General features: G+C 45.5%; 1 protein-coding gene across 2 annotated transcripts in view; it reads left to right on the forward strand.

The window, feature by feature from the left end:
- The first annotated feature begins 2,596 nt into the window (after positions 1-2,596).
- Positions 2,597-24,008, forward strand: part of LOC135907846 (MARVEL domain-containing protein 1-like) — a 126,911-nt gene continuing 105,499 nt past the window's right edge. Inside the window, exons 1-2 of one of the 2 annotated variants that reach the window (XM_065439598.2) lie at positions 2,597-2,750; positions 22,810-23,005. In XM_065439598.2, coding sequence (XP_065295670.1) covers positions 22,817-23,005 — 189 coding nt within the window. In that variant the 5' untranslated portion in view covers positions 2,597-2,750; positions 22,810-22,816. Of the gene's footprint in view, positions 2,751-22,346; positions 23,006-24,008 lie in introns of those variants that run through there. The other variant, XM_065439597.2, reaches the window with a different exon arrangement.

A 24,008-nucleotide genomic window follows, 5' to 3' on the forward strand; every position in this document is an offset into this window, starting at 1 on the left:
CCGCACCGCCCGACGAGGTGAGAGCATTATTGCGGCTTTTGTGGTAAATCGCATATTGCAGCAGAAAATTTGTGTGTGTGGAATCGAGGTGTATTTCTTGCACACAGTACCCTTGGATTAAACTTATGTAGGAGTTCCTTTATATCATCGAGATTCTGGAGTATATAAAACTCTCACATTCCAATATGTTATCTGTGTAGCCATATTGGAAGTGTTTTGTGCTGTGTGTCAAGAAATATTCGTTGAGTTAGCTCACGAGACCTTTCCAGGCCCCATATGTGATTTTTCTTTTTTTTTGGCACGCTCCACGGAGCTACGCCGTTCCGTCGGCGTCTGAGACGCCGGAGTAGTGCTGCTTACATCCATCGCCTCTTCAGAGGCGCTGAATGACGGCTGCTCGGCGGGAGTGTGCCCGCCGTCATTCCTAGAACCCCTATAGAGGTTTTTCTGGGCCTGCCTGCGCGGGAAGGGGCCCCGGGACCTGCAGGCCCGGAGGTCTGCTGGTCATTCTTGGCTAGGGGCGGAGCAGGGCTTGCTGCTCCTGCCCGGGAGGCTGATGGCGTGACCGTCGTCACACTCCGTGTGACTTGGGCGGCCGCCAAAGGATGTGGCACTGCCCCCCGGCGCGCCACATGAGTGTAGGAAGGACTGGACTGACTGTGTAGAGAGAAACGCGTACGTGCCTCTGGGAGAGATAGAAGTTGTATGATTTCTTTCTCTTTTTTCCACGAGTGGCGCGATCGCCAGTAGGCGGGGTGATCTCGTTCACAGTTGGCACAGTGGCTTGCTGAAGTGCAGATGTCAGAAGCGTGTTCAGAAGAACTACACTTAGCACAATTAAGTAGCACGTCCTCTGCAGTTCTGCGACCCATGCCCGAAGCGCTGACACTTGAAGCATCGACGCGGATTTCGCATATACGGCCTGACACGAAGCTTACAGTAACCGATTTCTATTGATTCGGCTAAACTACTGCTTCCGAAAGTAATGATTATATGCTTGGTTGGTTTTGCTTCTCATCTTGCCTTATCATTATTCTTTGTACCTTAACGACGTTCTGCTCTTGCCATACTTCAAGTAATTCACTTTCACTGAGTTCGTAAAGGTTATCTTCCGAGATGACATCACGTACTGTATTAATCGACCTGTGTGGGCCCACTGAACAGGAATGTCTCCAAATGCTACGAGTTTTGAGAATTTGTCATACTGCGGTTTGTCGCGAACTTCAAGAAGATCGCCGCTTCCCATCTTCGTTACTCTATAACCTGCGCCGATTGCTTCCATGAGGGATTTGGCTACAATAAATGGGGAGATCGTTCGGACTGTCTTAGTTTCGTGTTGGCTGTGTACAACGTGGTACTTCTGAAAAGAATGTTTCGTTTGTATGAAAAAACTGAATGCTTCATCGGTGCACCCCCTTTTCAGGGCGCGATCAGGTAGGGGGAGGGAAGCATTTGCCATATAAAATTGGAAAATTCGGGGCGATGGTAGCCACCCAGCACCGAGCCCAACAAAGGGACGCTACAAGGTTGCTAAAATACCTGCAGACGCCAGCCATGCATCGCCGCTATAACCTGATATAAGATACCCAAGGTTGGATAATTACATCAGGTTAACCCTTGCCGGCCCAGAATACGGAAGTGAAGACAGGAAAGATGAAAAGGTGAGAGAGAAAGACGAAGATTGGAGAGGAGGACAGGAAAAGGCGACTGCCGATTTCCTCCATGTGGGTCAGTCTGGAGGTGCCGTCTGTGTGAAGCAGAGGCCAAAGAGGTGTGTTGCCTCCGCCGGGGGGCCTTACAGGTCTGAACACCCGGCATCAGCTCAACCCCCAGGATCGTCCTTTCCCCAGACACGGCTAAGCCACGCAGGCTGCGCGCGGTAGGGTCCAACCCTCATGTGCTCGGGTACGTGGTGTCGCAACACACCAAAACCCTGCTGACACAGACGCCCCTGCGGGGAAGACCAAATTCAACAATACGGTAATAATACTAGAACAAAATGGCAGTTGGTAAATGAATTCTTAAACAATGCTGATTCACATTACCCGATTACATCACTATCTATAAATGGTGCGGTCATAACATCGCCGAATGAGATAGCTGATGCCTTCAGGGATTACTGTTCGGCACATACTACCCTCCATCACAGTCCTGATTTTTCTCATTCGTTCTCCCGTCAACCGAAATCTTTTTTTCTTCACCCCCTTAGCACTTAATCAATATTATCAACCCTTAATTGTATGGCGTATTATAACCGAAATTGCTTCTGCCCTACCGAAACCTGATTCATCATTATCGTGCAGCTTCAATTGTGCACTCCTCAGTCAGTTAAAAACAAACTGAAGTGTAATAAAAAAAACAACGTTCGCCAAAAACGTACAGAAATAAGCTGCTAACAAAACAGGGAACTCTGTCCACAGGTCCAACCCAGTTAGATATGTTTGCTAATTCTTTCGTCTTTTATTCCTGCATCGGTCGTCAGAGCGCGGCAAGTAACCGTTTTCCCCCGAACACACAGTGGCACTCATCTTGACGCAGCTGTGGCGCGTAAAGCAGGTCGGGCGTTTCCGAAGAACAAGCTTCACGAGCTGCGCGTCTCACTGCAGCTGCGTTGGCTCGCTCGGCCCGGCGGGGCCTCACCATATGTTCGGGTTCTATTTCCATAAGCGAACTACGCGTTCACTCTCGCTGGTCTATCGCCTCGGCTATGAACCTGCGAGTCCTCTGCACAGAGGCCACGGCTGCAGTTGGTGAGTAGCGCCGAATAGCCTACGTACCGGCTAGTGGCACCAACAGTCTCCGACAGTATACCGAGCCGAGGCTTAGATGAGAGAACGATAATTAAAAGAAATGTGTTACTTAAATTCGCTAATGTTGTTGGCGTTTCTCAGAGAGACTACTGCAACACAGGCCGTGCGCATGATGTGACGTAAGGTGGTGCATCTTCACCCTGCCGCTGTGCCCAATGTCCCCTAAGCGGTGCGCATGTCTACTAGAATTATTACGCATCACCAGGTAAAATTCAGGTGCGCCCTTCTTTTTTTCTCATGTGCTGAATGTGGGGGTATATCGCTTTTGCACTCATTCAGAGGGCATCACGATGCCGCTGACTGTGTGACATTCCGTTCTCTAAATTGCTTCTATTCCCTCTGCCGCTGCGAGAGTTTGGTGGGAGCGTCACTGCAACGGAAAGTCATCCACCGTGGCATGGAAATGTTTCAAGTGACAGCACAGAGACGGCTTAGTGTGCTTGCTAAAGACATGGCTTCGGCCAGTCACGCAATATTGCTTTTGTCTAGTAATGAGAGCCACGAGAAGAAAATATTTCCTGGTGCTGCTACTACGTTCCACTTATAGCACGACAACTGAATAGCTGCCATTCCACTCGCTCCTACATAGAACCCGAATGTAGAGTTTTTGGTTTCGAAGTCACCGTGCGAGTTCCCAAGGTCTTGTCACAGCCGGCCTCTGTGTCTGGACTCTTGCATGTAGCCCGCTTGTGACATGCAATACTAAAGACAGAAATAACTTTTGAACAAGCCGCTAAATATGTGGAATATGTTTGTACTGCTATATTGAATTCTTATGTCGCACCTATACAAGTTAACAATTTGCAAGTGGGTCATGTAGGCACGCGTAGCTACTTTAGTTGACGACCTATAGGGCCCCCTAACCAGGAGAAACACTGGAAAAATTATATAGTCCAGTGGTTCTAAGTTTAACTAGAGTTGTGGAGCACCTAGATTTCCAGGCAGGGTTCCAGTATACGCGACCACGTGAAGGCACCGGTAGTGCGTGAAGTGGCTTAATTCTGAACTTTTGGAAAAAGGTTGTACGATTCTTTCGCCTTTCCTGTGCGACGTTTTAATTTTATAAGTAGTGATGTTCATCGTTGAGAATGGTCATTTGGTTCTGCTGTCGCTTCAATGTCGAAAGGAAGACTTTGCTTCACAACTTGCAAACAGGAGGCTTTCCAAACGCGTGTGTGCAACACATATCTTTTTTTTTTTTTTTGAAGGACCGAGGATGGCGCGTTAGGAGGCCTTGTGCCTTCTGCTAGCGTATCTACATGACACCGAACTTCTGGACACGTGATCACACGTTTCTGAACATGAGAAGAGACGCACAGGTGACGCAATTTCCAGTCTAAACTGGCAGGATAACACCGCCTGTAGCGAACAGAACCAACCATCCAACCAAAGTTAAGTCAGAAAAAAAGAAATTCATGATTTTTTGACGTCGTAATGAAAGGGCGCGTGCCATATTAAGTTAATCGATAACAAGTAGGTTGAATGCAAAATCTACCCTCCCGATCAGCATTAGCAGAGCACTCCGCGCTTACTTCGAGTACGTAAACCATGGCAAAAGAAGGTGGCGATTCAAATGGTGAAACGTGCTCAAGTGGTGACGCACGTTCCATGAGATATTTTTACAGAAAATTGGTAATAGACTTAGGCACCACATTGCTTCTGGGCTGGAGCAGTGAATGGTCCAAGAGTTCGTTTTCCTTACTTCTTTTTTTCTTTTTTCCCTCTGTCCTTTCTTTTTTTCGTTAGATCGTTTTCGGATCTTCTTCCAGTTCAAAAGGTGGCATTTTTCACTTGAGGGATCGCTCCTAGTCATTATATATGCGCAAATAAATCGACGCAAACGCATTCTTTGCTCTGCTTGCGGCGCAATAAAAGCTTCCCCATGCCGACACCTTGAGCGTTGCGAAAACGTCGTAGGCCGGTACTCATCTATCATGAAACGTTGTGCGTGTTTGTCTTCTCCCTCATATTATTCTTCCTTCCTGTCACGCTCCGTCTGTTGACGATTTCCGATCCAGAAACATGTCTTATTATGACATCATCACCTTCCTCAAAATAGAGCAGCTATTGTCTTCAATATGAACAGTTCCTTCTTCCAACTTAAAGCGAACCTGCATAAGTTTCTGCTCGGTCGACCTCACGGCATATCCCTACTCACTGGCGTTCTACACTGAGGCGGCAAAATCGCATACTGTCCTACTACTTTTGTGCAAAGTTTGTGCAGGTGATGTGATTTTCTGCCATTGGGGCTTGTTGTGCGTTGGAAACATCGCAGTTGAAATCTAATTTTATATCCGACGTTCGCATTTAGGGGCGACAAATTTTCTTCAGCTGATCCATCGTCCATCACATCCATCATTCAACATCCATCCATCACATCCATCAGAATATCCATCATTTTCGTGCGTGCATCTGATAAATCTGAAGAAAGGCTCTTCAAAAACAAAACTAATAAATTGCAGATAGTCGCTATGAATAGCTCTTGAATTGTATAAAATTTGTGCAGCGCAATAAAAACGAAGAAACGGCATTGACTGGCGCTGTCATATGAACTGCGCCCGCCCATGTCGTTCAATCCCAGCCATTCCGGACATTGACTCTAGTTCACCGCTTTTACACTACGTGGCGTACAGACCTTCTACATTGAACATTCACGCGATGACGCATGCAGTGTACTGAACGAAAATAGAATACGCATAAAAAATAGCAGGATCACGCAACAGCTTTCACCGCCGAGCGCGAATCGGGAATCGCAGATCTGATAACCGCCGCACGCATAACGAGCCGCCGGCTGGTTAATTGTGAATGAGCAGTTTGTTGCGATTGGGCGTACAAGAGGCTCTGTCGCGCTTCGAGAAGACGGGTGAAGAATATTGAGCAAGCGACGCGCTCCCCTCTCCATCCCATGCTTCGTCCAACTTTTTTGTCCGATTGGATTGTTGTGCGGCTTCATCGGATTGTTCTTTAAAAACCAGCTTTTCACATTACAAGCACTGCAGCGAGAACGTTGTTTTCTCGCTGCAGTGCTTCTACTGTGAAAAGCTGATTTTTAAAGAATAATCCAAGCTTGCAAAATGGTGGTGGGCGCGTGTTTCAGTATATGCAGATGCAGGACTTGACGCCTTAATCTCGGTTGACTTCCCCGTCATGCTCACTTGCCACGGACCGATTCCTTTATATATATTTTTTCTGTTTGCATAGGTAACGTGCACAAGCCGAGTACCTTTCTGAGGGTTTGGTAAGCGATGGTAGTAAAGACAGAAATTTATCTGTATTTGGTTAATGTTCAAAGACTTGCTTCACTGAAGGGTTTCAAGTAAGGCAGATTAGTTTGAACCTGGAATAGTTCCGTCTTTTCGCAAGCTCGCATCCAAGGAAGACGTCCGAAGTAATTTATTTCCTCATGTACACGACACGCTGTGCCACGCCCTCGCTTCTTAGATAAACATTGGTGAAGCCGTAATAAAACGGAATGTAGGCTGAAGCACACGACGAAATTCATCTCGTTGGCTCAGTGGCTATATGGTCTGCTGCTTTGTATGAGCTCGTGGGTTCATAGCGGTTCATAGTTCATAGTTCATAACTATTACGAATGGTTCTGTAAGAAAAACTACATGCATGTGTGTCTTTACATTGTAGTGAACGCTAAGAAACTCTAGATGCGAATGTTCCTTTGTGTTTATACAAAAGTTTTCATATGTTCAATATGTGACATGGCTCTCAATTTGATGCAGGTTGACGGTGAAATCGACATTATGTGGCTTAATTATTGTGACTACGCTTTTTAGAGCGCAGCTCTTAGGCGCCCGTTCCTGCGGCAAGCGTCGGCGTCGACAAAACCGAGCGCAGCAGAAGGATAAAAAAGGGAACGTGAAGCGCAGTGGAGGATGAAAGACGCGAGGAGGAGAGTGTATGGCGAAAGCGTGAGAAGAAAATCGTAGTGTGGCGACGATGGCCACGAGATGGCGCCAGAGCGGCGCGCGTCCTCTGGGAGGTCTGTCTGCGGAGCGGCTGCTGTCCATCGCGCCCACGCGTCAAGCACGCCCTGCGTCTCGCGATCTCCAGATTAGCGAGGAAGTCGAGTCACACTTCGCTCCGTTCGCAACGTGCAGCACGAGACAGATTGTCCGCGCCAGCCAATATATCGCGAAATGAAAACAGGTATACAGCTGCGCTCAAAATTTGCATTAGGGAGTATCGTAATCGTCCGTGAATTTGTTATTTTTTCATTTACCATAAACCAAATCTCAAATCTCCTAGGCGAGTAAGAGTAGACTCTGGGTTTGCGCCTACGTATACTGAGGGATAGTGTCCCTGCATAGGCTATCGCAAAGTCTTTTTTTTTCCTCACGCCACCCATACCGCCGTTGGCTGAGCGTCATCACGTCGTTGACAAGTGATATCAATCGTTCTTCTCAATACAGAGAAGCCAACCTGGCTAAAGCAACGCCGGCATACCGCTTGCTTCAGCTCTTGTGTCATTGCTATTGGCAAAGGCGCGTTCCAACCGTGGCAGCAGTAGTGCTAGCGCATGCTTACTAAACACTTTTGACAGCTTCGGCCATAGCAGCAGTCCCACTTTTTCGTGTGTACTGGATCAGTATATGCGCTCACCCTCATCACCACGCAATAACTTATCTGCATTATCTCTGAGCATGATGGGATGCCGCGCACCGGGGCTGCACCAATCGCACGGTAAGCGGGAAAGCTTTTTACGCCGTGCCGTGCCAACGCCATCTTGATAGCGCAAGACCTTTCCATTCCAATCCATGAAGTCATGTTACTTAACCCGACTGCCATAGAATCTAATGGGGGTGTACCCAAGTAGGCAACAGTAATATTGACGTCATCGTTTTCATCACGCCAGCCTTGTCAATGAAAATTTCGGGCCAGGTATCGTGACATCATGGATCGAAGTAAAGAGGCCTTGCGCTATCTAGGTGGTGTTGGCCGTGCAGACAGACCGTTGTTGTCTACAGCAGTTATTGCGTATATGGGCCGCGCGACAGGGATATCGCTTTAAAACCCACCGCACTTCTACATGCCATGTGAATCTCTGAAGCAAACCTTCGCTATTATAGCGTCCACAATACAATGTTAAAATACACCGAGTTTGGAAGCGTCATAGTGCACAGCTATCGCTTTAAAATTAGTCTTCATATAAATATTCCGCGCCAACCTCCGTCGTATTGAGTTTCGCCCCCATTGGGTTTCGCTAACCTTCAGAGAAGCAACCGCATAACCATACACTCATAGGATACACAAGGCGACAGCTATAGCTTTGACATATTATTAAATGTTCGGCACACATATACGCAAATTTAGCATACATCATAATCGCATAATCGCCACGTAACATCGGCTCATTAACTTCCACCGATTCTTCACCAAATGTGATAAATCCATAAGAGTGAAATACACCACCAACCACGATGCGTAAGAGTCTAATAAAGCTATTCCCTTTAGAAGCTTTCGCATTGAGAATTAAGCATTCACACGGAATAAACAGAGCGTGTGACACTAAGAAAAAGGCAGTTGACAGAAACGATACGGCGTGTTCCCCCTCCACGTCCGAGTTGGACCCTCAGCGCCCGTAATTCGGCCGGCCGCATGCTGCAGCCTGTGCTTGAAGCGCCTACTGCGTCACGGCGCGAGGCGGGTTCTTCCCCTCGCAAGAAACTGACGTGGTTCCTGCGCGTGCTAGGAGTGCCCTTTACAGCGAAGCTGTTTACCTCTAGCCCCCATATGCATACCCCGCATGCGTTCCCAGGGTGGTACCCTGGGCGGCTTACGTCCGCATCGGGGACACGGCACGTGGACAGGAGTGGAAACGAGTAGAGGGGGCAAGTGTGTGTGGCTGCAGCAATGGAGACGGGTAATAGGAGAAGGGGAAAGAGTGTGACGACGGCGCCTGCGCATGTGGCCTGCGCTTCTGTGGTTATGACGTCACGCGCGTCGGAGGTGCCGGTGCGGCTACAGCAGCGGTTGCGCTTAAAGTCCCTTGTTGCGCCAGATGCATAGGAGGCGCGGTGACCGCAGCGGCGTAGTGTGGTGGCGCTGCTGTAGTATGACGTCATACATGATATATATATATATATATATATATATATATATATATATATATATATATATATATATATATATATATATATATATATATATATATATATATCTATATATATATATATATATATATATATATATATATATATAAACTGGACTGCGCGCGTTAGAGCGCTGCGAGGAACCGGAGATGGCGTGACGGCGCAGCGCGCTCACGCCAGAGGAACAAGCGGCGAGGCGTCGACAGCAGAAACGCGAATACAACCAGTGACAGCGGGAATAATTTATGATTTCATAATGTATGCAGCCTAAACAGCTTCACTGGTAATCCGTCCCAATATGAATGTTGCAGCTCCGTGAATTTTTTTGTTTCCTCTTGACCGCTATCATTAGCAGCATCTAGGTGTTGTTGTTAGTAGTAGTAATGTGTGTCTTTACCGCAATGCTTGAAACAATATGGCAGAATTTTGCGCAACTCCGCGAAGCATTCCCTATTGAGGGAGACTTTGCAGCGGCACTTGGTTTCTATTGCAAACTACAGGTTTTCCCGCTCAAGTTAATCCAAACACAAAGCCGATTTATGCCCAGCGCCAGTGACGCTACTCCAAGCAGAACGTCCTTCCAGAACCTTCATGTTACGAGTTAAGCAAATTATTGTGAAAATATTTGGAGTTTAAACCTTTTGTTAAAAAGAAGCGGAAGTTGGAAGACCAGTAGATTTCCTCCCATGAGACTAACGACAACGTTTGGAATTCTTTTTTTCCTTTTTGCAATAGCGGCTCACAGATGTCTATTCGAGTAAACAATTACCAGAAAATGTTAGCATTGGATTTTAAGAGAGGAAATGACTCACCCCCGACATCATTGTGTCTCTCAACTGAAACATCTTAGAGTGATTCAAAGATCACTAGGCCCTGGTAGGCTTTGGTCATTAGTGAATTGAAATAGCTTTTTCTGCTAGGCCGTCTGTAACCTCCAATCGATTATGTCGACATGAAAGCCAACCAATAATCACACTGTGAAATAATGAGCAATTACCTAGGCAACTACACCTTATATCTAGCTTATTGAACTATAGCCACTAGTGATCACTAGTTACTAACATACTATGCTAAATTCTCTATGTTTTACACACCAGAATGTCATGGATATCAAACGAAATATCATAAAACGAATGATTCAACTATGCTTACTGGAAACTGGTACGATTAAGTCAGAGTGAAATGAATCATTTATTTTGCTGGTACAATGGTAAATTTCATTCATGCAAGTCATCATTGATAAGAATCAAAAAGAAGTCATTAAATAAGTATTTCTTTGGTTGCCACTGCTGATTGATTACGCCCAGTAATTAGTGATCACTAGTGATGCGCTCTGTTCTTTGTTCTTGCACTTTCATATAGCTTAGCGTCATGGATATGAAATGAAAGTCATACAAACGACGATTCGTTTATAATAACTGAGAGATGGTAAGGTTGAATAAGTAGCGATCTTAAGTCGCCTTGTTTAGCATGACAATGGTAGCCTTCATTCGTGCACGTCATCATTGATATTAATAAAAAAAGTGATTACATAACTATTTCTTTTGTTGCCGTTGCTAACTGACAACGCCCATTGATTAGTCATCCCTAGTGATGCGCCTGGTTGGACGTTATCGTGTTTTCTACAGTATGACGCCATAGATATGAAATGAAAAGTCACGTAAACAATCACTGAATTACAACTAGGAGCTAGTGGTATTGAGTCACTAGCGATCACGAATCACTTTGTCTAGTATCGCAGTGTTAGGTTTCATCCGTGCACGTCGTCATCTGTATCAATCAGGCACGTACCCAGGGGGGGGCCCGGGCCCCCCCCCCCCGAAATCAAGTGGCATACCCTCCCCCCCCCCCCCCTACCCACCCAAGCCACCACTCCTCACACATTCCTAAAGCGCCGCCAGATTAATGTTGAGACTTCGCAGTTGATCATCGGTGAGCATTATGCTGCTTTTTTCACTCCTTTAAGATGGCGATAGTTATCGGCATCTCTTGTAAAATGAAGAAAAGCTTTCTCGTAGATTCCACACCCGCGCGATTAACTCGAGATGCATTCAGTTGTCACCATCTATTCAACCATCACGCGCATAGCTGTTGCTTTTGTTAGTTCAACCTTCTTTGTTTAGGCTGATCCTGGGACCAGGAGAGGGATGCGGCTGTTACTCAGCTGGTCTGTACTCTCATGGAAGGAGTTCCGGCCGTAGAAAACGCCAATTGCGTTTAACTTATCCCTTAGCTTCCTTGTTTCCTTGAGTTACGGCTCGCCCCGACGCTGGCAGATGCCTGGAACCATATACACGTTATATGGGTTAGATAAGGTGGGAAATAGAATAATGTGAAAGAGCGTCCATCATGAAACCCTGAAATAACCCTTAAACCCACTAGCAAGATGACTGTCGCCCGTCACCTTGTCTATTTTTGCCTAAGTATATAGCACTTCTCGTGCAAAATTGGCAACTGGAAACAAAAATCGCAAGGAGTTGAGAAATTAAGCGATCTACTAAGGGAGAGAGCCAAGGCAACAACCAAACTTCAAGCAAAAGCGAATAATAAAAAAGTTAACCGTTGTTTATGAGAATATTTATGGATCAACATCTTCTTATTTAAAAAGGAAGTAGAGAAAAGGCCGCCGGAAGCGGAGAACAATTACTTGTTTTGAATGACGCTTCTACAGTTATCGGTCCAACCGCCTCACGTAGCCACTTCTCTGCTGTGCTTATGTGGGTATTTTTCTAACCTTTCGCAGTGAACGCAGTACGTCTAGAATCGCAGAGTCCTGCGCTCTACGTGGTTGTATGGGACTGGCGGCCGCACAGCGTTACGCAATTCGCGGAACTGTCAAAACTGATCAACAAGGCGAAAATAACTGATATTCGAAACTATAACACGAGAAAGACTGAAGAAGCCGTAAAAAACGAACGCAGCCAGAAATCAGTAAAAAAAGAAACCTGGAATTGGACAAACCATGATGTATGCACTAAAAGATAAGAAGGATAATATCATCAGCAATCTCGAAGATATAGTAAAAGCAGTGGACAAATTCTAAGCTGACCTGTATACAGTACCCAGAGGAGTCACGATAGCTCACTTAGAAACAGTAATGAACGAGATACAGAAACTCTCCTATAACTAGCGATGAGGTCAGAAGGGCCCTGCAAGACATGAAACGATGAAGAGCGGCAGGATAAGGTGGAATAACAGTCGATTTAATCAAAGATGGAGGAGACATAATGTTTGGAAAACTGGCGGCTCTTTATACGAAGCGTCTATCGACTGCAAGGGTCCCAGAAAACTGGAAGAATGCAGACATTATACTAATCCACAAAAAAAAGGAGACGTTAAAGAATTGAACAATTATGGGACCATTACCTTGCTCCCAGTACTATATAAAATATTTACCAAAATAATATCCAATAAAGTAAAGTTAACACTGGATTTTGTCAACCAAGTGAACAGGCTGGCTTCAGGAAGAGATACTTTACAATGGATCACATCCATGTCATCAACCAGGTTATCGCGACATGTGCAGAGTACAATAAGCCTCTCTATGTGGCTTATATAGATTACGAAAAGGCATTTAATTCAGTAGAGATACCAACAATCGTAGAGGCACTACGTAAGCAAAGAGTACAGAACGCTTACGTAAAAAGCTTGGAAAATATTGCTACATGCGTGAGGTATCTGTTTGTTTGAATGAGGCGCGTAGGCGCCATCACTCCAGAAAAGAGGAGGAAGAAAGAACTGGGCTCGCGCTGTGAATCTAACCGGTCAGTGCTGCAACCGTTGTTGTAAATATAATCTGTAAATAGTTTCTCGTCTTACTGACTCGTCTTTCGCGTTAGAATATCTACGAGGTTCTAGAGCTACTTTAATTCTACACAAGAAAATCAAGGAGATACCTATAGGGGAAGGGGTCAGACAGAGAGACACAATTTATCCAAAGCTATTTTCTGCGTGCTTAGAAGAATTCAAGCTATTAAACTGACGATCATTAAACTGAAATGATCGACGGCAAATATCTGAGCAACCTTCGGTTTGCCGATGACATTGTTCTATTCAACAACAATGCAGACGAGTTACAACAAATGATTGGAGACCTTAACAGAGAGAGTGTAAGAGTGGGGTTGAATATTATTATGCAGAAGATGAAGATAATGATAAATAGCCGGGCAAACGAACAAGAGATCAGGATGGCCAGTCGGCCACTAGAGACTGTGAAGGAGTACGTTTACCTAGGTCAATTAATCAGAGGAACCCTGATCATGAGAAGGAAATTCACAGAAGAATAAAAATAGATTGGATCGCATACGGCAGACATTTCCAGCTCCTGACTGGAAGCTTACCATTATTATTGAAAAGTAAGGTGTGCAATCAGTGCATTTTGCCAGTGCAATATGTCCAGTGCCAATGCATTTGCCAGTGCATTTCCCAGTGCATTTTGCCAGTGCATATGCTGCAGAGACTTGAGAGCAAGTTAAGGACCACGCAAAGAGCGATCGAACGAAGATTGCTAGGCATAACGTTAAGAGTGAAAGAGAGTGGTTTGGATCAGAGATCGAACAGCTATAGACGATATTCTAATTGACATCAAGAGGAAAAAATGTAGCTGGGCAGGTCATGTAATGCGCCGGTTAGATAACCGTTGGGCCATTAGGGTTACAGAATGGGTACCAAGAGAAGGGAAACGCAATCGAGGATGACAAAACACTAGGTGGAGCGATGAAATTAGGAAATTCGCGGGCGCTAGTTGGAATCGGTTGGCGCAGGACAGGGGTAATCGCAGGGAGAGGCCTTCGTCCTGCAGTGGACATAAAACAGGCTGATGATGATGATGATGACGACGACGACGACGACAACGACGACGACGATGACGATGATGATGGAGGTGGCGGGCCCCCCCCCCCCCCCCCCCGAAAAAAAATCCTGCGTACGTGCCTGGTATCAATCATGCAGTCATTAAATGAGTATTTTTGGTTGCCATTGGTTATTGATGCTGCCAAGTCATTGGTGATCGCTAATGATAGGTTCAGTTCGATATGCTCATACTTTTAAACAGCATAGAGTTATAGATATCAAATGAAAAGTCATAAAAATGTAGATGCAAATGTGATAACTAGGAGATGGTAGGGATGAGTTAGTAGTGATCACGAATCACTTTGTTTAGTATGACAATGACAGTCTTATTCACTGATTGTCACTTCTACGAATAAGCGTCATTATAAAGTTCTTTTTTTCTGACTATATAGCAGACAGTGTGGAAATACTGATAATCACTAATGATTATGTCCACTTGATTGTACTCGACTATTTACAAATATCAACATTATGGATATCAAGAGAAATGTTTCTTAAAGGGTGAATCAATTATGATAACTGGGAATGAAAAGTTTGACTCAATAGTGATTACAGATGTGAAGAGTGGGATGGGAAACGTGGGGAATGAGCTTAAACGGTATTAAGCGTTCTGTTATGAAGGTAAACAACAAGACATATCCAGGAAATTTTAACATTGTCCTCGCGGCTATCTGTTGAACTTCACGTAACGGACAGCATCCTTAAAAATGATATTTCGAAACGCCGCCCGAATTTCAACCGCTTTCAGTTAGCAACGTAAGAGCGTCCTTCTAATAACAAAATTATTTTCAGCACGTATTATTAATTTTCCTGTTGCATTAAGGCAATGTTTTAACTCTAACCAAAACACTTCTAACAAGCAGTAATGACTGCAAAAGACCGAACACAAAAACCCTATACGACAGTCACCACCGGAACGTTCAATTTTTTGCTGGAGGTCTCGTTCTTCTATGGTCTCCAAATCACCACGTCGGCCTGTCCGAGAAACTGTTTTCATGCTAAATCGACCCCTGCAAGGTCTTATGCAGGATTAGCGATCTTAAGTATGAAATCGCCACCGTCGGTGCTATCCAGTGGCCCTTAAAGCTATAAACTCGTGCCATCCACGTATCTCGTCTGAGAAGGTATTTTCCGGCTACTTCATTCACATTGTAACAGTCATGTGACAGCGCCAGTTGAGGAAGACGCCTGCGCATGGAAAATTATCAGAAGTGAAGTTTTTGGGAGCATTTAGCGTACTATCTTGCCTGTCTGCCAGTGCGTCAACACCTGATTTTATTTCATTTCATTTTATTACCTTAAAGAGCCCTTGATAGGGGTATTACATAAGGGGTGGGAATACATTAGTACATAATTTGCTTAATACATAAGTGAACACGCAAACAACAACAAAAAAACTGCATGTGCTAAAGGGTTACATACGTCAGCGCAAATACATAGAACTAAGTAATACAAACTAAATTTGCACGAGCATATAAGTCTATTAACACAAGTGATTTCTATTGTGAAAAGTGCGCAGTGACACTCTCTACGAACGTAGAAGGGCAAATGATGGTGGAGATTTGGTGGGGCAGATTGTTCCAATCTGTAGCGGCATGGCAAAAGAATGAGGCGGAAAAGGTAACAGTGCGCATGCGAGGGCGGCCCACTTGAAAAGTGTGGCGTGTGCGATGAGATGTTCGGGCTGCGGGGAGGATATAGGGTGGTTGATTAAGCGAGCTGTGATAAAACTTATGGAAAAGTGAAAGGGTTCCAGTGCGCCGATGCGTACAAAGGGGAAGTAAATTCAATTCTTTCTTTAAGTAAGATATGCTCACGTCATATGAATAATTAGAATGGATGAACCTTGTGGCACGGTTTTGAACGGCTTCGAGTGCGTTAATGAGATATGTTTGGTGCGGATTCCATATGGCGGATGCATATTCCAATTTCGGTCGGACTATTGACTGGTAGGCCAGTAGTAACAGGTTGGGGGCGCGTTTTAGATGACGCTTGAGAAAACCCAGCGATTTGTTAGCGGATGAAATGGTGTTACTGACGTACGTTTCTATAACGGCTTTTAGTAATATTAATAGCTGTATTGGAACAAAAGGACGGTTCCTTCAGAGACATAGCGACCCCGAGGTGACAGGTGATGCGAAGTATTTAAACAATATTAAACAAAACTCTAATAAGTAAAGTCTAAACATTTAGTTTCAGCTGGCTCATTGAACTGGCGCAATGCAGTATGAAAGTTAACCTCGGCGTTAGCAGTAGAAGCCAAAATGCTCACTTAATTACAGTGCGAATGACACCAATGACGACGTGCAGGAGTCAAATGCAGCATCGCACCCGTAAAATAAAAGATTCGTTCTCTCTATTGACTTCATCATACCAGTTCCCAGCAGGCCTCACTATTCAATCACTCGTTTTATGACATTTCATTTTTTATTCATGACGTTAATGCTGTGTAAAACCGAGAGAACTTAGCATAGTATTTTAGTAACTAGTGATCATTGATGACTATAGTCCCATTAGTTAGCTGTATTGTGCAATTTCATTAATTCTAAGAAAATAATGATTGGTTTCATGAACGCAATGTTCATCTTTCTAAATATCAAATAAAACATTTTGCTATGTGCCGAAACTTTAGAAAAAATGGCGCGTGCAGCCGGGCTTAATGCTTCGATCGATGCCACTCCATACAGCCATTCGGTCCGCTGCTTCTTGCAGAATCTGACATTCTCATCTGTCCATATACGCCAGAGCCCGAATGTGCATCATAGCATCACATTCATGTTGGTGAGTTTTAACATGATCAACGAGCCGTTTCCCGCCAATTCAACGTCGGACGAATTTTCTGCCCCTGTAGTACTGCTTACCTACCAGGAAAAAAAATACATTTAGTGGAATAAAACCAAATTGAACCCACATAAAGAGGCAGACCTAGATCGTATGTCACTAGAGTGCAATTAGCGAATTAATTCTGCTGCGCTGCAATCATCATTTTAAAAATCACCCCACGCATTTTAGACGGGTTTACAAAAGTGTGCCAGGAAAAAAAAATTCATCTAGCGGAATTAAACTAGACGCGACATATAGCGTAAGACCGCTGCCGGTGTTAAGTGCCTAAAGTGCAGTTTGCGAAAAGTTAAGCATTGCCTAGCAATCTATCTTTTAAAAAATGCTTCCCATAGAGTCACGGGGTCGGCCGCAGTAGTTGATGTCCCGGATTCCCGGCCTTGTCTGTGTTCCTTTCCTGTTTCCGTATTTATAACGCTACACAAACTTCGTACAATCCAAGATGTACCAACTTGCCCGTGAGCAGATTCTTATGAGTAGCTGGTCGTTGTAACTGTCGGGTAAAATGAAAGGACTGGTCTACGCTCCCCCAAACACACAAAACACGCGCGCGCCCAGAAGCACAAGCACGTGGAATCTCCCGAAAAATAAGTGGAACATGTTTGCACTACTATAATGCAATCGCATGTCGCACCTGCGCAAGGCAGCGATTGGCGGAGTAGTTTATGTACACACACGTAGATACTATAGTTTACAGCCTGTAGGGCCACCAAACCAAAATACACAATGGAAAAATGATTTAGTCCAGAGCTCAAATGGGGGGGGGGGGGGAAGAACACGAAAGGAATAGTTTGACTTGACTGACATTTTTAACGACGTTAACATTATTCACCCACGAAAAAAAAAAAACTGCTGTCAGGGGGCGGAAAAAAAGTGACAACCATTCCACTCTGCGAAGATGGAACGGCATCTATAGCTGACGACAGTCGAAACTCTCAAACGAAAAGCAAAGTGCTTTCGCTGTCATTCCATCTTCACATAGCGGAATGGTTGTCATTTGTTCGTTCAACATCGCGGGAACGTTCTTCGTCGGTGGTCGTTTCGCGCCGACACCGTGTACATTCTCGTTGCCGTTCCCTCCGGCGCTCCTCGCACGCATGTTGTTCTTCGGGTGTACGAACTATACGTGTCCACCCCATCCGAACAGGCCGCCATTGGAATATGAACCTGGCAACGTTTAACGCTAGAACGTTATCTAATGAGGCGAGTCTAGCAGTGCTATTGGAGGAATTAGAGGGCAGTAAATGGGATATAATAGGGCTCAGTGAAGTTAGGAGGCCAAAAGAAGCATATACAGTGCTAAATAGCGGGCACGTCCTGTGCTACCGGGGCTTAGCGGAGAGAAGAGAGCTGGGAGTCGGATTCCTGGTTAATAAGAATATAGCTGGTAACATACAGGAATTCTATAGCATTAACGAGAGGGTGGCAGGTCTTGTTGTCAAACTTAATAAGAGGTACAAAATGAAGATTGTACAGGTCTACGCCCCTACATCCAATCATGATGACCAGGAAGTCGAAAGCTTCTATGAAGACGTGGAATCGGCGATGGGTAGAGTGAAAACTAAATACACTATACTAATGGGCGACTTTAATGCCAAGGTAGGCAAGAAACAGGCTGGAGACAAGGCAGTGGGCGAATATGGCATAGGCACTAGGAATAGCAGGGGAGAGTTATTAGTAGAGTTTGCGGAACAGAATAATATGAGGATAATGAATACCTTCTTCCGCAAGCGGGATAGCCGAAAGTGGACGTGGAGGAGCCCGAACGGCGAGACTAGAAATGAAATAGACTTCATACTCTGCGCTAACCCTGGCATCATACAAGATGTGGACGTGCTCGGCAAGGTGCGCTGCAGTGACCTAGACCTGAGGAGGGAACGGAAGAAACTGGTACATAAGAAGCCGATTAATGAGTTAGCGGTAAGAGGGAAAATAGAGGAATTCCAGATCAAGCTACAGAACAGGTATTCAGCTTTAACTCAGGAAGAGGACCTTAGTGTTGAAGCAATGAACGACAATCTTGTGGGCATCATTAAGGAGTGTGCAATGGAAGTCGGTGGTAACTCCGTTAGGCCGGATACCAGCAAACTATCGCAGGAGACGAAAGATCTGATCAAGAAACGCCAATGTATGAAAGCATCTAACCCTACAGCTAGAATAGAACTGGCAGAACTTTCTAAGTTAATCAACAAGCGTAAGACAGCTGACATAAGGAAGTATAATATGGATAGAATTGAACATGCTCTCAGGAACGGAGGAAGCCTAAAAACAGTGAAGAAGAAACTAGGAATTGGCAAGAATCAGATGTATGCGTTAAGAGACAAAGCCGGCAATATCATTACTAATATGGATGAAATAGTTCAAGTGGCTGAGGAGTTCTATAGAGAGTTATACAGTACCAGTGGCACCCACGACGATAATGGAAGAGAAAATAGTCTAGAGGAATTCGAAATCCCGAAGGTAACGCCGGAAGAAGTAAAGAAAGTCTTAGGAGATATGCAAAGGGGGAAGGCAGCTAGGGAGGATCAGGTAACAGCAGATTTGTTGAAGGATGGTGGACAGATTGTTCTAGAGAAACTGGCCACCCTGTATACGCAATGCCTCATGACCTCGAGCGTACCGGAATCTTGGAAGAACGCTAACATAATCCTAATCCATAAGAAAGGGGACGCCAAAGACTTGAAAAATTATAGACCGATCAGCTTACTGTCCGTTGCCTACAAAGTATTTACTAAGGTAATTGCAAATAGAATCAGGAACACCTTAGACTTCCGTCAACCAAAGGACCAGGCAGGATTCCGTAAAGGCTACTCAACAATAGACCATATTTACACTATCAATCAAGTGATAGAGAAGTGTGCAGAATATAACCAACCCTTATATATAGCTTTCATTGATTACGAGAAAGCGTTTGATTCAGTCGAAACCTCAGCAGTCATGGAGGCATTACGGAATCAGGGTGTAGATGAGCCATATGTAAAAATACTGGAAGATATCTATAGCGGCTCCACAGCCACCGTAGTCCTCCATAAAGCAAGCAACAAAATCCCAATAAAGAAAGGCGTCAGGCAGGGAGATACGATATCTCCAATGCTATTCACAGCGTGTTTACAGGAGGTATTCAGGGACCTGGAGTGGGAAGAATTGGGGATAAAAGTTAATGGAGAATACCTTAGTAACTTGCGATTCGCTGATGATATTGCCTTGCTTAGTAACTCAGGGGACCAATTGCAATGCATGCTCACTGACCTAGAGAGGCAAAGCAGAAGAGTGGGTCTAAAAATTAATCTGCAGAAAACTAAAGTAATGCTTAACAGTCTCGGGAGAGAACAGCAATTTACAATAGGCAGCGAGGCACTGGAAGTCGTAAGGGAATACATCTACTTAGGGCAGGTAGTGACGGCGGATCCGGATCATGAGACGGAAATAATCAGAAGAATAAGAATGGGCTGGGGTGCGTTTGGCAGGCATTCCCAAATCATGAACAGCAGGTTGCCATTATCCCTCAAGAGAAAAGTATATAATAGCTGTGTCTTACCAGTACTCACCTACGGGGCAGAAACCTGGAGGCTTACGAAAAGGGTTCTACTCAAATTGAGGACGACACAACGAGCCATGGAAAGAATAATGATAGGTGTAACGTTAAGGGATAAGAAAAGAGCAGATTGGTTGAGGGAACAAACGCGAGTTAATGACATCTTAGTTGAAATCAAGAAAAAGAAATGGGCATGGGCAGGACATATAATGAGGAGGGTAGATAACCGATGGTCATTAAGGGTTACGGACTGGATCCCAAGGGAAGGGAAGCGTAGCAGGGGTCGGCAGAAAGTTAGGTGGGCGGATGAGATTAGGAAGTTTGCAGGCACGACATGGCCACAATTAGTACATGACCGGGGTTGTTGGAGAAGCATGGGAGAGGCCTTTGCCCTGCAGTGGGCGCAACCAGGCTGATGATGATGATGATGCCCCCATCGATAACGCAGCTGTTTTTAGCGCCGATACCTCTCCTGCTTATATACTGCGATAACCTTGACGTCACGCTATTGTTCACGGCGAGCGTTCTAATCTGTTCCACATTTTGACATCTGCGCCGCCGCACTGCACCCGTGTGTGATCACACACAAAGTGAGCAATGAAACCCATTGTGTATGGGTTTTTTAGAAATCGCTAAGTCCGTTTCGGTTGCTGGAGGCCGAAAAAATTACGGAAGGTTAGTCATATACAGCTTTCGCTGTAATAATGATTTCTCGCGTGGAATATTAAATAACCTGTAGAAGGACAGATAATTTCAAAAAGAAGGAGAAACCGAGAGTCCCACGTAATAGGTATTTGTCTAAAAGCAACTCAAGGCTGCAGCATATGGGGATCCTGGTGCTAACGCACGTCTTGCACTTCCACATCCCGTTCCTTTTCTTGATAACGTAGCTACACTGCCGGTAGATATAGGGATTTGGAGGAATGTGAGAGAACTGCTTTCGATGCCCAGCTTGGTATAACTCGCCGCCGCATCATGTCATGCCTTGAGAAATAATGTCTGCGAGCAGTAAGGCCGCTGAGCGAAAACCATTCTGGCGTGCTCATTACAACGCCTTGTTAAGGCATGTGCAATAAATTATCTTGCCTTAAAATTCATGTCATGTGTTAAGGAACACACCGTCAAGTGATCTTGTTGATGCCGAGGTGCCCGCCTGCAGTGCGAAATTTTAGATGTATTATTAGGTGCTTTTTCCATCATTGTGGTATCGCATTTCATTGGTGAGTTAGAGTGGTAAAATATATACTACTATATGTACGGTATACGGCAGTTGCATTGCTGTGAGGCCGCCATTCACGTCTATGCAGTGTTCTGGTGTAGTGCTTTCACGTTACGCGTTTAGATGTCATTTGCATCTAAGCAAGCAGTGACGTAGGCTTTTTTTTTTTTTTAAGGGCGTTTTGAGATAAATCGGCCCCCTCTCCCTGCAGGCAAACGTGAGACCCAGGGTGACTGCACTACTAGTACCTTAATCAGGCGTAGTGACTGAGTGACATTCGAAAAAAAAGAAAAGAAGAACAAGTGACCTCTCTTGCCGTTCAATAAGATCGAATCAGCTTTGGGTTACTACAGCTAACTACAAGTGTTTAAACGTGCTCCCAGTGGAAGCATTAGAAACGACGAAACCGCGAAGCCATGAGTCGATATGCACAATGTGAATGTAGATGATTTGTGATCTGGCCGCAAAATTTAACTTACGGTCAAGAGTTGAGGCTTCATGCTTGCTGAAAAAATATTAATCATCTGCAAAGCCCACTGGCGAGCGAGGAGGGAAGTAACGCGAAGCATGGTCAGTTAGTCACAACACGTGTACATGGAAGTCCATTCTCCGCGCCCGCGTGTGCGCAGTTGGACGACCTGCTATACGGCCCCTTTCCGCGGCTTCTGCGCGTGGTCTGGCATCCTCCCGAGCAGCGTTGTTGCCTCTTTCTGGTTGCCCTGAGCTATGTTTTTGTTTTTAATTACGTCTGTTGGTTTCACTGTCACGAGTCTGTTTATGCTTGACTGGGCCCGGTTCCCGCACCGCTCCTAGCCCGCTGCCGCATCTTTTTTGCAACCCAGAGAGAGGGGCCCGCGTTTTCGAGCGACACTTTACGGCAGTTTTTGTACGCAGGCCGCGTAGAGTCGTCGCCCGTGCATCGAAACCGGTTCGCTGCTGTTATCAGAGGGCGAGAGTGTGGAGGATGCTGCGCGGCGAATCGCTCCCTCCGCCGCCAGAGCAGCCGGAGTCTCTGGTTCGACGCGCGTGTGTCCCTCTCGGTGTGCCGCAGCCGCGTCGTCTGCTCTGGCCCACGGCAGATCGTACGCGCAGCCCTTGGGGACCGGCGCACTTCCTCGTGCTGTTGACGGAAGGTGCGGCTGCTGCGACAACTCCTCGCATTCGTTCACTCGTTCACCTCTCAGGTCGTGACGCCGGGCGAAACTCTTCTACCGCTGCCAGGAGTGCTGACCGCCCGCCGGTAGCGCGCGCCCGATCACCTACGACTTCGCTTTCCGCTGTTGCCTTCTGTTCATGCGGACTTGCGCAGTACTTAGCAGTTCTTTTGCTAGGCTGCTGGAAGGTGGGCTGGTCTGTGGCTCGTCGTTCCGTTTCCGTTGGTGACAGTCCGAGCGCTACCCCGTGATTTACCAGTGCATATACGAGAGGCGCATCGCCTTTCATTTACAGAGTATTGATGTTGCAAGAGATGACCCGCGACGCCGAGATGAACAACCAGAACACTCAGAAGACGGAAACGAACACCTCGCGCTCCGCCAGGGTTACGGCGACGGTGAAAGTCGAGCCGGTGGCCGTGGGAGAAGGACTTAGGCTCAACCCGTACTACTTCAAAACTGTCCCTGGAATCCTAAAGCTGATTCAAGTGGTAAGTCAACGTTCCGCCTGTGCTCCTTCATAGCTGTGTTGATAACGCTCTTCTTTTCTTGTAAAATTCATTTTTCTTCGTCAACACACTTTATCTCAGTAACGTATACATTGACTTAACTAGCATTTCCCAATACGATGGTAGCTGATAATTGTTTCGAATATCAGTGGAAAATATTCGCCGGACGAATGTTGCCTCGGCTAACACTTTTCACTGATAATGCTTTTTCCTTTTCTTTTTTTCTACAAACCGATTTAGCTCAGCATCGCCGAGTTTATCGCGATTGAGAACTCTTGCCCTTATTCCTGATCTTTCCATTGCCATATCCTTATATAATATTGAACATTCATTCAAGATAAATGTTGCGTTTTGTTAATTCTAAACCAACCGAATTTGCAATGCTTCGAGTTGGGTGCGGCTTTGATACTCGTTTGAATGAGGGAGGAAGTTTACGAAATACAAATTGCGCAACAGGCGTGTGGGATTAGCCGCGCTGTGTTGTAATGATCGAGCGAAGGCAGGACTCGACGTTGCGTTGTACGATGGGTGTGTGAAGAATAACCTTTTATTGTACACACTTACTGATGGTTGTCTTCCAAGAGCCCCTTTTCAACCACAAAGCTGTTCAATTTCGAGCTGTTCTAGTTAGCTCAAACTATATGTTTTGAAATGTATAATGGTCTTTACGTGAAATCAAATGAAGTACGCCAACCGCAATTCCAACACGTGCGATCCACTTTTATAGGCTCGTGCAGACTCTAAAATAAGACTCCGATCCACAGATGCAATGGTAATGGCCTTCAGTCATACACACCCAGGCTTTGGGTTCAAGGAAAGAACAGAAAGACAAAACAGACACGCGATGTGGTGGTGTTCTTCTCTCGCACGACATTGTTGTTGTTGTTGTTGTTGTTGTTGTAATGCTTGGTTACGACCTCTAGCCATGACTTGTTTAAGGTCGAGCGCAGCATATCCCCCCCCCCCCCCGTTTTCAGTACTGTCC

This window comes from Dermacentor albipictus, chromosome 1 (assembly GCF_038994185.2).
Source record: "Dermacentor albipictus isolate Rhodes 1998 colony chromosome 1, USDA_Dalb.pri_finalv2, whole genome shotgun sequence".
NCBI classification, from domain to species: Eukaryota; Metazoa; Arthropoda; class Arachnida; order Ixodida; family Ixodidae; genus Dermacentor; species Dermacentor albipictus.